At 35.4% G+C, this 13,677-nt stretch overlaps 1 protein-coding gene across 7 annotated transcripts in view; it reads left to right on the forward strand.

The window, feature by feature from the left end:
- The window catches only part of ATP11B (ATPase phospholipid transporting 11B (putative)), a 135,468-nt gene that overhangs the window by 79,795 nt on the left and 41,996 nt on the right, over nucleotides 1-13,677 (forward strand). For 6 of the 7 annotated variants that reach the window (XM_050780099.1, XM_050780100.1, XM_050780101.1 and 3 more), the window contains 5 exons: nucleotides 12-115; nucleotides 3,140-3,321; nucleotides 4,580-4,783; nucleotides 10,252-10,405; nucleotides 11,629-11,731. In XM_050780099.1, the coding sequence (XP_050636056.1) occupies nucleotides 12-115; nucleotides 3,140-3,321; nucleotides 4,580-4,783; nucleotides 10,252-10,405; nucleotides 11,629-11,731 (747 nt within the window). The remainder of the gene's footprint in view (nucleotides 1-11; nucleotides 116-3,139; nucleotides 3,322-4,579; nucleotides 4,784-10,251; nucleotides 10,406-11,628; nucleotides 11,732-13,677) is intronic. The other variant, XM_050780106.1, reaches the window with a different exon arrangement.

Raw genomic sequence — 13,677 nt, forward strand, 5'->3', positions numbered from 1 at the left:
TTTGTCTGTAGGTGAGAAGTTATTATTTGCTAAAGGAGCTGAGTCATCAGTTCTCCCTAAATGTATAGGCGGAGAAATAGAAAAAACCAGAATTCATGTAGATGAATTTGCTTTGGTGAGTGCAAATTTCTATGATTTAAAAAACTCTAAAAGATATATTTATGAAAGATTTCAGACTTTATTTCTTATAATTTATCAAAAATTATGGAAATTCTGCAGTTGTGTTACACTGTATGTTGGCTCCACATTCCTTTTATGAAAACTGACTTTTAACGCAAGCTAAAATATATCTTCTCTTCAAACCTATTCTACAGTCAGGGCATTTCTGGTTGCAAAGGCTACTCAAACTACACTATTTTAAAAGAGTGTTTATTAAACAAACATAGGGGAATCCTAATGATGTGGAGAAACTGGAACCCTTATACACATATTGCTGGTAGAATTATAAATGGTACAGCCACATTGAAAAATAATTGGGCTAAGTTCCTCAAAAGGTAAACATCAAGTTACTGTGTGACACAGCAGTTCTACTCCTGGGTGTACACCCAAGACAGCTGAAAACATGTCCACAAAAAAACTTATACACGAATGTTCATAAGCAGCATTATTTCCAATAGCCACAAAAATGGAAAACCCAAATGTCCAACTAATGAGTGGATAGGCAAAATGTGGTATATCCATATAATGGAATATCAGTTGGCTGTTAAGAGGAATGAAGTACCGATGTATGCTACAACATGGATGAATCTTGAAAAGATTATGCTGAGTGAAAGAGGCCATAAAAAAGGCTATATATTAATAATACATTTATATGAAATATCCAGAATAGGCAAATTCACAGAGAAAGCTGATTACTGATTGCCAGGGGCTGGAGGAAGGAGAAAAAGGAGAGTACTCGTGGGAGCAATGAGATATTGTGGATTTAGATAGTGGTGATAATTGCACAACTCTGTGAATATGCGATAAAACACTGATTTGTACTATTTGAGAGGTGAATTTTATGGTATGTGAATTATATCTCTCTTATTTACAAAATTTAAAGATATAGGGGAATCTTATTAAAACAAAGAGCCATCATTCATGTAAATAACAAAATTATTTTGCAGTTGTCTCTCAGTCTTAGAACTTCATGGTCTCTCATTTTTGCATTTCTGTAAATGTATACTCCACACTCACCTCTGCTCATCTGCCTTCTTTAACAGTTTATGATTTTTTTCCCATTATTTGTTTCCTAATTGTTTATGTTCCAGTTTATCCACCACATTGTAACATCTGTGAGAACAAAGACATGGTTCTGCCTTATCACCATTTTAATATTTAAAATAATGATGGCACATAGTTTGTGCTTAGTATTTGTTATAGAATGAATTCGTGTATTAATAACAGATGGTTCTTTATCAACTAAAAGAAGCACATTTATAGGTATGGGTCATTTATAAGTCAGGGAATGGCAATGTTTAGAAATCTGCTAAATAGGGCTGGGCGCAGTGGCTCACGCCTATAATCCCAGCACTTTGGGAGGCCAAGGCCGGCAGATCACGAGGTCAGGAGATTGAGACCATCCTGGCTAACAGAGTGAAACCCCACCTGTAGTCCCAGCTACTTGGGAGGCTGAGGCAGGAGAATCGCTTGAACACAGGAGGCAGAAGTTGCAGTGAGCCAAGATCGCACCACTGCACTCCAGCCTGGGCAACAGAGCAAGACTCCGTCTCAAAAAAAAAAAAAAAAAAAGGGAAATCTGCTAAATAGTGTCATATAGTATTTTTAAGTCTATGCTTTCCAGGTTGTTGTTAGAATATTTATTATGGGGCTCAGCACAGTGGCTCATGCCTGTAATCCCAGCACTTTGGGATGCTGAGGCAGTATCACTTGTGGCCAGGAGTTTGAGACCAGCCTGGGCAATGTAGCGAGACCCCATCTCTACAAAAAAATAAAACATAGCCAGGCATGGTGGCACGTGTCTATAGACCTAGCTACTCAGGAGGCTGAGGCAGCAGGATCACTTGAGCCCAAGACTTCAAGGCTATAGTAAGCCAAGATCATACCACTGCACCCCAGCCTAAGCAGCAGAGCAAGACCCTGTCTCTAAAAATAAAAAAGAATATTTATTATTGGTTTTCTTGAAGAAAATGCATGTAACAAGAAAAATAACTTTTATAAGTCTTTAGATTTAGATATCAATTTTCAGAGATGAATACTATAAGAAAACTTTGAGCCTGGTAGAACCAGATAATCAATTCTGATTCCAATTCACTGGTAAAGATATATTCCTTAAAATCATTTATTTGATAAATCTAAAAAGTATTTTTTATAATGGCCATTTTATTGACTTCTTTATTTGAAAGGCAAATTTTGTCATACAGTGAACCTTTAGGAAATTATGGTCTCCTTTGCTTTAGAAATTTTATGAAGTAGGTAAAAATGGAATTGTAAGTTAAAACAGGAAGGTAGAACCTGCAGCTGTCTCTCTCTCGACAGCCTTGAAGGTATTAAGAACTTTCTGGCTTTCCATGTAACACAGTTTTAAAACCACTAATAGGATAGTCTTTATGATCTATTCTAGGCTCTAATATTCTACAATTCAGTGACCTTAATTATTTTCAGCAACTTTTTATTTTTTATTTTTTATTTTTTTGAGACAGTCTCACTCTTTCGCCTAGGCTGGAGTGCAGTGGTGCTCTCTCGGCTCACCTCCCGGGTTCACGCCATTCTCCTGCCTCAGCCTCCTGAGTAGCTGGGACTACAGGCGCCCACCACCATGCCCGGCTAATTTTTTGTATTTTTAGTAGAGATGGGGTTTCACCATGTTAGCCAGGATGGTCTCGATCTCCTGACCTCGTGATCCACCCACCTCGGCCTCCCAAAGTGCTGGCATTATAGGCGTGAGCCACTGCGCCTGGTCTATTTTGAGCAACTTTTTACAAAAACATCAGAAGTTGAAAGATGTATATGTGTCCCATGACTCAGATCAGTAGGGCTTTGTGACACTATTTATTTCCTGTCACTAGGTGATGGTACTTTTTAAATGATTTGTGATTGACTTTTGGTACTTGGTCCTCAGTGTATTTTGATAGTGACTTCTTGATTTTCTGTTAGTTGTTTGTGTTCAATTTTTGTCTTTAATTTTTGTTTGTTTCAGAAAGGGCTAAGAACTCTGTGTATAGCATATAGAAAATTTACATCAAAAGAGTATGAGGAAATAGATAAACGCATATTTGAAGCCAGGACTGCCTTGCAGCAGCGGGAAGAGAAATTAGCAGATGTTTTTCAGTTCATAGAGAAAGACCTGATATTACTTGGAGCCACAGCAGTAGAAGACAGGTAAGTATCAGATAAGTAAACAATATTATTTTTCTCTCATAAGAATTTTTGTAACCAAGTGTTCTAATATGTGGCATAAATTCTCTTTACTAACATCCTATGATAAATTAATATATTTAAGATCAAAATAGAGAACTAAATTCTTAATTTTTCCCAGTCAGTATGTACAATTTTTGTTCTAGCCAGATATCTGAAATTGATGAAAGAAACCAGCTCTCTATAGTTTTTTCTTATAGGCTTGAATCTTTAGAATACTCCTCAGTGTGTCATGCAAACACTTGAACCACCTGCTTAATTCTCCAGCCTTCCTTCCTACCACTGTCTCCTTCTGCTTTATGTTTCAACAATACCAGACTGTCTCTGCATGCCATCTGTAGCTAAAACTATTCTGTTTTGTGCCTATGTTGGCCTTCTGCCTGGGTGATTCTTCCCTTCACCATCCCTCTGTGACTACCTATTCATAAAGTATAGCTTAGATATTAGGTCCACTCCAGTAAGACCTTTCCTGACACCTAAGAGGATTAAAAATTCTCTTCTTTGTGAAGTCTCATTGTAGGTAGTTCTGTTGTTGTCTTTGTGGCACTATATTTTAATTATTTGTTTAAAGACTTCTCCTCTGTTAACCTGTGAAATCCTTGAAGTCCATTTATTCTTTGTCTTTGTTCCCAGCACCTATCTCAATGTCTGTTTCACTGTTTCTTAAATTTAGCTGAATTCTGAGATTGAATCCTGCAGATTAAGTCTGTTGTTATGTTTACCTCCACCACCTAGACCTAAGGGTGTTTGCATATTTTTAAAATCTAGGTTTTCATTTACTTTTTGGTTGTCCTTACGAGATTTCTGAGACTCACCTAAAGTTAGCTAGACCTTTATTTTCTACAGTCTGATTTTTGAACTATATGAGTGGTTTGAGTTTTTTTTTAATCAAAATAAAAAGAGAAAAATCTTCTTTTTTGAAATGTAAGACTTCCTAATAAAACAGGAGTTTATGAAGAGCACATAGTTTCATCCTATAAATAGCAACTTTGAAGATACATTCTTAATATATGAAATTGTAGATTTGAATTGATTTTGTGTTAACCAATCACCAATCTGTTTATTCATGTTTCTTAATGAGAGGAAATTCCAGTTATATTGCTATGTTATGTAATAACATGCATAGGTCAAGGAGTTTAGAATTATCCTTAAATATACTATGTAGTTTAACTTAAAATACAGTCATAAAAGTATTCTCTACTACTAATTTGTTTCTTTTCAGACTACAAGATAAAGTTCGAGAAACTATTGAAGCATTGAGAATGGCTGGTATCAAAGTATGGGTACTTACTGGAGATAAACATGAAACAGCTGTTAGTGTGAGTTTATCATGTGGCCATTTTCATAGAACCATGAACATCCTTGAACTTATAAACCAGAAATCAGACAGCGAATGTGCTGAACAGTTGAGGCAGCTTGCCAGAAGGTAAGAATATAGGTAACTGTATCGTACCTTTCAGGGGTTAGCAAACTGTGGTTCCCTGGGCCCGATGATATAGCCCACTGTCTCTGCCTGCTTTTTACAGCCTGTCAGCTAAAAGTAGTTTTTACATTTTTTGATAGTTGAATAGAAATCCAAAGAATAATAATATTTCATGAAGTGAAAAGTATATGAAATTCAAATTCCAGTATCTATAAAGTTTGATTGGAACACAATCACTTTCATTTGTTTACATGTTATCAACGAGTGCTTTTACATTACAGCACCAGAATTGAGTAGTTGCAGCAGAGACTTTACAAAATACTTCTCTTCAACTTCACACTGCTGTTTGATACGCTGCAAATCACAGTGAGATACATATAATGTGATAGTGTTTGGAGTGCCATGCATAGCACCATATCGCGACATTTTACCATTTTTTATTGTCAGTATATGGCCATCATGTCAAAACAAGAAAAGTGGACTTTTAACATTACACTTTTTTTAAAAATCACTGTGGATAGGGGATTATTTTATTTTTGAATTAGATGGCAAAGCATTATTTATTATGCATTGATATGTTAGCTGTGCTACCTGTTTGAAAAGACATTTTCAAAGATGAATTATAAATCTCATTACATACAGTTCCATCGTATTGAAATGTAAAAATCTCGTTACAGATAGGCATTAACAGATGAACATTTGCAATGTTAACTTTGAACCCCAGTTAAACAAAATATTATCCCTTGCCCAAAAGAAATATTTTCATTCTCATTAGTAAACCTCTCTTATTTAAAAAATTATACTCAATGATCGCTACATCCTTAACTTAGTGAAAATTTTGTTGAGATTTTTTCCTCTCATTCGGTAACTACCTATATCCTCAATTTTGCCTCTTGGCCCACAAAACCTAAAATTGAAATATTTACTCTCTGGCCCATAACAGGAAACATTTGCCAACCCCTGATCTAGTTTACATGACCAAACTGGGAAATTAAGCTACATTTTACTGTTCAAGATTATTTCATAAGAATTTATACTCTAAATTCTGTCTTTTTTGTAAATCCATGCTTTATGGGCATATCAAAGTTTTGCCGCATATGGGGGCAAATGATGCCCCATTTAACACAGTCTAATTTTTCACAGTAAACTAGGGAGGGCTTCATTCAAGTCTCAGGGCTGCTTGCATGTAAGCGTGTTAGGTCTCCTGCAGGTTTCTGTTGTTTGCTGTCTTGTGATACTAATCCAGAAAAATAAACACAGAGAGACAATACCGTAGTTGTTAATATACATTCAGTGTTTTATATTTCTATTTTTTATGCAGGCATTTATGTGATACCAAAGTCTGGATTTCATCTTTTTAAAACCTATTTAAGAGACATTTTTAAAAGACCATACAGGGTTATTTTGTTGTTGTTGTTGTTTGTTTGTTCGTTTGTTTTCTGAGACAGAGTTTCACTCTTGTTGCCCAAGCTGGAGTGCAGTGGCGCACTGGGTTCACCACAACCTCCGCCTTCAGGGTTCAAGTGATTCTCCTGCCTCAGCCTCCTGAGTAGCTGGGATTACAGGCATGCATCACCATGCCTGGCTAATTTTGTATTTTTAGTAGAGACAGAGTTTCTCCATGTTGGTCAGGCTGGTCTCGAACACCCGACCTCAGGTGATCTGCCTGCCTCAGCCTCCCAGAGTGTTAGGATTATAGGTTATATTATATACAGGCCGCACCCGGCCTGTATAGGGCCTATTTAAAATATCTCTTAAATAGGGTCACACTGGATCTTTGAGTGCAAAAAGACAATTGATTTAGCTAATTATACTACAATTTGGGGACAATGTCAACAACATTGTGGCTCTTTAAACATTTAAATACTGCAATATCATGAACTCCCTAAAACACAGAAATTAATTGCTTAGAATCATTTACTTTATATATGCCTTTTTAAATACTTTTTCTGGCTGGGCACAGTGGCTCGTGCCTGTAATCCCAATACCCTGGGAGGCTGAGGTGGATCGCTTGAGCCCAGGAGTTTGAGATCAGCCAGGAGCTTGAGGTCAATATAACAAGACCCTGTCCCCACAAAAAATTTAAAAATTATCCAGGTGTGTGGCATGTACCTGTAGTCCCGGTTACTCTGGAAGCTGAGGCAAGAGGATCACTTGAGTCTAGAAGTTCAAGGCTACAGTGAACCGTGCTCTCACCTAAAAAATAAAAATAATTTTTAAAAAATTTTTCTGATTATAAAAATAATAAATATCTACTTTTAAAATGCTGAAAATTGTAAAGCTGATGCAGTGGTTAGTAACATAATAAAGTCATCAGAAGATTATTATTTGTAATTTAGGCTATTTAAGTCTCCTGTGTATAGGTGGTTTTAACGAATATGCTAATCATTAGTATTTGTTTTCTTTTTTGTACAAAAGCTGTATTATAAAATGAAGACTATACTCTTAAAGTGAATTTTAGGCTTGCCATCTTAGTCTGTTTGTGCTGCTGTAACAAAATACCTGAGACTAGGTAATTTATAAAGAACAGAAATTTATTTCTCACAATTCTGGAGGCTGGGAAGTTGAAGATCAAGGCACCAGCAAGTTGTATAGTGAGGGCTGCTCCCTGTTCCAAAATAGCGCCTTATTGCTGCATCCTTCTGAAGGGAGGATTGCTGTGTCCCCACATGGTGGAAGGGATGAAAGGCAAGAGAGGGCAAATCTCTGAAACCTCTTTTATCAGGGCATTAATCCCTTCATGAAGGCAAAGCCACTATGAGTTAATCGCTTCCCGAAAGGCCCCGCTTCATAACAATGGGGGTTAACTCTCCACATTAATTTTGGAAGGGATACGACATTCAAACCATAGCACTTGCTATGTGAAGTTTATGTTATATTTTAAAGATACCTTTTGATGGAATACATTTTATGAGATAACCATAAAAGTCAATAGACCTATTCATTCAGACTTTCAGGAAGTATCTATTCTAAAAATCTTGATAAAAATCTTCTGTTGCACAAAGAATTTCGTACCTTTGAAAACTTTAGTATATATTTCCATTCCTTCACAAAGATATATTGTCACCTGTCTAGGCATTTGGAACCGAGACATAAAGTGTGTCGTTTACGCCCTGGATACTTACAGTGTGTGGGGAAAACAGAAAAGTAAATACACTGTCATAGTCCTATCCCTACAGAACTGTATCTGAGGCAAGAACAGAAGCTCTGGGAGGACAGAGGAGAGAAGCCTAGCCTAGACTAGGGGTACCAGGGAGAGCTCTGAACAACCAATGACTGTGTTGCCTCCTGTGGGGCCAAATGTTCACTGGACAGAGAGTGACACAAAGAAGCAAAGGGGAGGCTGGACACAGTGGCTCATAATCCTGATTTACAGGCACAGTGGCCAATAATCCCAGCACTTTGGGAGGCCAAGCCAGGCAGATCACTTGAGTCTAGAAGTTCAAGACCAGCCTGGGCAACATAGTGAAACCCCATCTTTACAAACAGTACAAAAATTAGACGTGTGTGGTGACACATACTTGTAGTCCCAGCTTCTTGGGAGGCTGAGGTGGGAGGATGGATTGAATCAGGGAGGTTAAGGCTGTAGTGAGTTGTGATCATACCACTGTGCTCCAACCTGGGTGACTGAGTTGCTGTGTCAGAAAAAGAAAGGCAGCAAAGGGGGCAGTGCATGCAGATTCCCAGAGCTGAGAGAGAGGAGGGCATATTCAAGGAAATAATTAGAAAGTATGGCCAGGGAGTGGTATAGATGGGACAGGGTATGAAGAGTAGTGATACATGAGGGCTACAGAGATGAGTAAATGCTACCTATGTGCCAGAGATGTAGGTGCTTTTCCATATTTCTTAAATATTACTCCATGGATTGTAAGATCATAATGTGATTCATGAAGCCTGTCCAGAGGAAAACCTAATTGCATGTGCCTTGGGAACTTTTCCTAGGAAAACTAATCTCTGTCCCACTCTTGACTGCTAGCATTTCTGAGGACTGTTGCTCAGGTAGTGCTTTGGACAGGCTGAAGACATTGGAGGCAGCACAAGTTGCCAAATAAAGTTTGGCCAATAGGGAAGAAAAGTAGTCTATATAGGTGTTGATTTCAGATATTGGAGAATTAGTAATAATGAGAAAAATACATTTTATAAAACTTTATGGTGTAAAGTGAATTGCTTTATAGCTATAGTACAACACAACAGTGATTAGGCATACTATGAAAGACATTGCTTTAACTTATGAAAGTTTCTTATTATAAGACTAAAATCTATCAATGTATGTTTAGCTTTTATACCTTGTGCTCATTTAATAGTCTTCTCACTTCTTATTTTTAATTGGAGGGATAGTTCTCAGCAGAGTCTGCTATTCTGTGAACCTTTGGTGCTTTTCTGTGGTGTATATAGCACAGTGCTGCACTGAGTACTGGTTTTCAACAACATAAAGGAGCTTACATCAAAATGTAAATCTGCGTATACTTCCTTCATCAAGAAAGTGTTATTACCAAAGAATTGCAGGGGGAAGCAGTTTAATAAAATAGTGTGCTTAGTGATTTTGTTGATTTACATTCTGGTGTAGGCTCCTTATCTCTTCCTGGCAACAAATAGTTTGCCCACCTTCCAGCAGTGAGACTGTACTTGGAGTAGCATATGCCCACATGTGAGGTGTTATCCATCTTCTACCACAGTAATATCTGGCATTACAATCCATCATCGGTTTCCTATTGCAAGACAGTACTCTTCCTTCATTCTTTTCTTTGCTTGTTATGCGTGTGGTGAATCTTGCTCATGGGTTTTCCTGAACATCCTTGATTTCATATAGTTTTTTAAATTTTAATTAGGATTTGCTGAATGTTAAAACAATGTTTTGATTTTTGTAAGACTTTTCATACAATTTGGGAGAATATCCTCAGATTATGTATTACAATTCACATTTTAGAAAATATAATTACTGTACCTATATCAGTTCGTTGTAAAATTGAATATTAGGCGGGGCACAGTGGCTCACACCTGTAATCCCAGCACTTTGGGAGGCTGAGACAGGCGGATCACTTGAGGTCAGGAGTTTGAGACCAGCCTGGGCAACATGGTGAAACCCCATCTCTACTAAAATAACAAAATTTAGCCAATCATGGTGGCTCATGCATATAGTCCCAGATAGGAAGCTGAAGTGAGAGAATCACTTAAGCCCAGGAGGTCAGGGCTGCGGTTAGCTGCTATACTCCAGCCTGGGTGACAGAGCAAGACCCTGTTTCAAAAAAAAAGAAAAATTGAATATTATCTGTTTTACTCATTAGTGACTCAATTCTGCTTAATTTTAAACTTAAGATAATAAAACAGTTTGTTTCCTGACATAACAGTCTTATAACAGTAAAGGCTGTGGGTAAAAGATCCATCTTTCAGTAAGAATGTGTTGTTCTATATGAGTGTAAATAATACGGCTTCAAAGTATCTTACAGAGAATATAATTTTTTCTCTTTTAGAATTACAGAGGATCATGTGATTCAGCATGGGCTGGTAGTGGATGGGACCAGCCTATCTCTTGCACTCAGGGAGCATGAAAAATTATTTATGGAAGTTTGCAGAAATTGTTCAGCTGTATTATGCTGTCGTATGGCTCCACTGCAGAAAGCAAAAGTATGTATATGTGTTATAAAAAGTCCCTTAAAGCTATTTAGATATAAACATATTATTTAAAGTTAATGCCTTACATAGTTCCATTTGGTGGTGTGCAATATATAAATTTTGCCAAGAGTCAGTCACATATTGTAAATTTTAACCATGCACATCAGACTTCTGGAATTCTTAGAGTGAGTTTCACCTATTCATAGTGACCCAGAAAACCTGTGATGAGTAGCAGTTTGTGATCTTGCAGAAATTAAACTGTGATAACTAATGTTTCCCAAGTTAGCTACTTAGCAAGTGAAGGAGCCTAGGAGACATCAGTTACTTGCACCTTTAGATGGTTCTGTTGGTCTCCGTTTATTCTTGCATTCTCATGAAGTGATAATTCTCTGTTACTTTTGGCCGTAAAGTGATAAATAGAGCTTTAGTGTAAAAAGTTGAAAAGCCAATTAACTTGTAATATAAAGCTTATATATAGGAAATATTTAAATTTTAGCTACCTATGTGATTCAAGTGAAAGCCTATATAAACATTTTTTATAATTCTAAATTTGGAATTTGTGGTCTTAGACTATTTTTCACAAATATCCTTTGCAATGCACATCTGAATACTGATTATTTCCCATATAGGTCTAATGAATTAGACATCCAATTTTTTGGGCTTCATGGAATTTTGTTACAGTACCGATATTATGACAATTCATGTACCCCAGTCTGTGGAGACTAAAACTGGAGACCAAACAGAGCAAATACCCAGGTTCTTTATAAAAGTACATTTAAGAATGCCAAAGAAACATTTCTTTTGAGTTCATTGAATTTAATCTTGATTGATTTTTTAAAATTCTTAAAATTGTGTTGCAAGAGGAAACAATTGTCTTCTTTCATATCAAATGAAAAAATAATTCTTAAAAACATTTGCCTAACAGTTCAATTAAGTGCAGTCTTTTTTTACACTATTATTAAGCCTTCTAAATATTTAAGCTATATTTAAAAGATTCTTGTTTCTCATCATAAAATCCAAAGATAATTCTGTTTTTGTTATAACATTTCTGAAAGACATTTCTAAAATCTTAGTGGAGACGCCCTCAAAAAAATGAACCTCAGTGCATATTATTGTCTAATAGAAAATTAAATATTTCATTAGTGTTCTTACTAGAGTCATTTCAGATAAATGATTATATAAATGCAAGAAAAGTGAAATTGTGTCATAAATAACTAATTCATTATGTCTTTCAGGTAATAAGACTAATAAAAATATCACCTGAGAAACCTATAACATTGGCTGTTGGTGATGGTGCTAATGACGTAAGCATGATACAAGAAGCCCATGTTGGCATAGGTGATTGATTTTTCCTGAAAAGTTTTTCCTGAACTTTTAAAGTTGGTGGTATTACTTGGTGGTTTTGAATTTTCTTTTTGTAGATTAAAGTGCGGTATCAAATTTGTGAATGAAAACTAAATGCAACATGGTAATAATATAGCACAGTGTGCCCCATCAGAAACTTACTATAATTAAGCCCACTGGTTAGTATATTTTCATTCCAAATTTTAGTTTCAGATTTTAAAGGAAATAAATACCACATTAGTGAATTTTATCTTTGCCAATTCTTTTTCATAATAAAAGTAGCTTTATTTTTACATGCCATTTTGTACCTTTTAAAGTACTTTCACATGTTATTTTATCCTTTTTAAATTCTAAATTTGTGATTTACATAGTTGCACTTATAGTTCTTGTTTTAGAATCTTACTGTTAACTCCATTTATTTGTGAATCTAAAGATCCTACAGTCCTTTTTAAAGATAATTATAAAGACAGGAAATTGCACCAAACTGCAATAAAAATATAAAAATCTCAAGTAGTTTTCTTATTTTAATAACCTTTATCCTTATTCTTTTCTATTTTTGCCTAAAACTTTTATTAGATTCAGACTGCTAGTATCATTTCATTATATTTAATGTATTAATCCTTTCCTTTTTAGCCATAGAATCTTATTGTAGAAATACAGAGCAAAATGAAAAGTATGGGCATGGTATTTTTTATGGAAGGATAAAATTTGAGAGTTAAGCTAATTCCTGTTCTGGAATAGTCTCTATAATGTGCTGAATGGGTAGTTATCAGGTCTGATATTTTCTGTGTGCCTCTCAAATCAACTCCTTCCTCTTTCAGATAATTAACTCTTCATTTTGAAAACTTAATTGTCCTTCTAGTTTGTATACCGTTATTTTCTGTAAATCTTCATAGCAATTTGATGATAACTTCCTATACCATACATTTAAAGCTATAAAAAAACTACAGTATTTATAACAGTTTGATTCTGTAATGATAACAGGCAGACCAGTGACTAGAATACATTCAAGCATCTGGAAGTTTAGAATATAACAAAGGAGATATTTCATATAAGTAGGAAACCAAATTATTTAGTAAAAAAATAAATGGATAAAACTGATTAGTGATTGGAAAAAAAAGAAAAGTTGAGTCTCTTTCTATTACTTATAACAAAACAAATTCAAGATGGATTAGGATTTAAATCACTTACAAAGACCCTAAAAAGTAATAGAAGAAAATTTAATGAATAATTCTGTTATTTGAGGTGTGGAAGAATCTTTTGAGGACAGCACCAAAGCAAGGAACTATAGTTAACTGTAGGGAAAAGATCATGCAGAGGTAAAAGCTCCCAAAACAAATTTTAAAAACAAAGGACAAACTAGTAAAGAATATTTGTAAAATAGATGACAAAGTTTTAATAATCCTGGTCTACAAAGTATTAACAAATTAATGAGAATAAGAAAAACATTCCAGTAGAAATAATGCGGAAGGATGTGAGCAATCAATTGTCACAAAAGGAGAAATCTAAAAAGAATACTAAATGTATGAAAAAAAAGTTTAGTTTCTCTAACATTCCGAGGAATGGAAGTTAAAATTTCCTATCAGATTGACATCCATTATAAACATTGATAAACCTGGAGTTGGTAAAGGTATGGATTAACAAATGGTCTTATACAATGTTAGTGGGAACATAAATTGGTAAGCCCTGCATTATTATTCAAAACAAAATTTTAAATGTATGCCTATTGACATTGCAATTATGCATGCAGGAATTTCTTGTAGGAAAAAAAATTGAGCACGTTGATAAAGATATACATTACAAGTATACATTTTAAGCAGTGTCCATAGTCTGTTAAGCAACAAAAACAAGTTGTAAAACAATCCTTTTTTTTTTTTTTTTTTGGTATAGAGCTTCGCTCTTATTTCCCAGGCTGGAGTGCAATAGCCCGATCTTGGCTC

The sequence above is a fragment of the Macaca thibetana genome, chromosome 2 (assembly GCF_024542745.1).
Source record: "Macaca thibetana thibetana isolate TM-01 chromosome 2, ASM2454274v1, whole genome shotgun sequence".
In the NCBI taxonomy this organism is placed as follows: Eukaryota; Metazoa; Chordata; class Mammalia; order Primates; family Cercopithecidae; genus Macaca; species Macaca thibetana.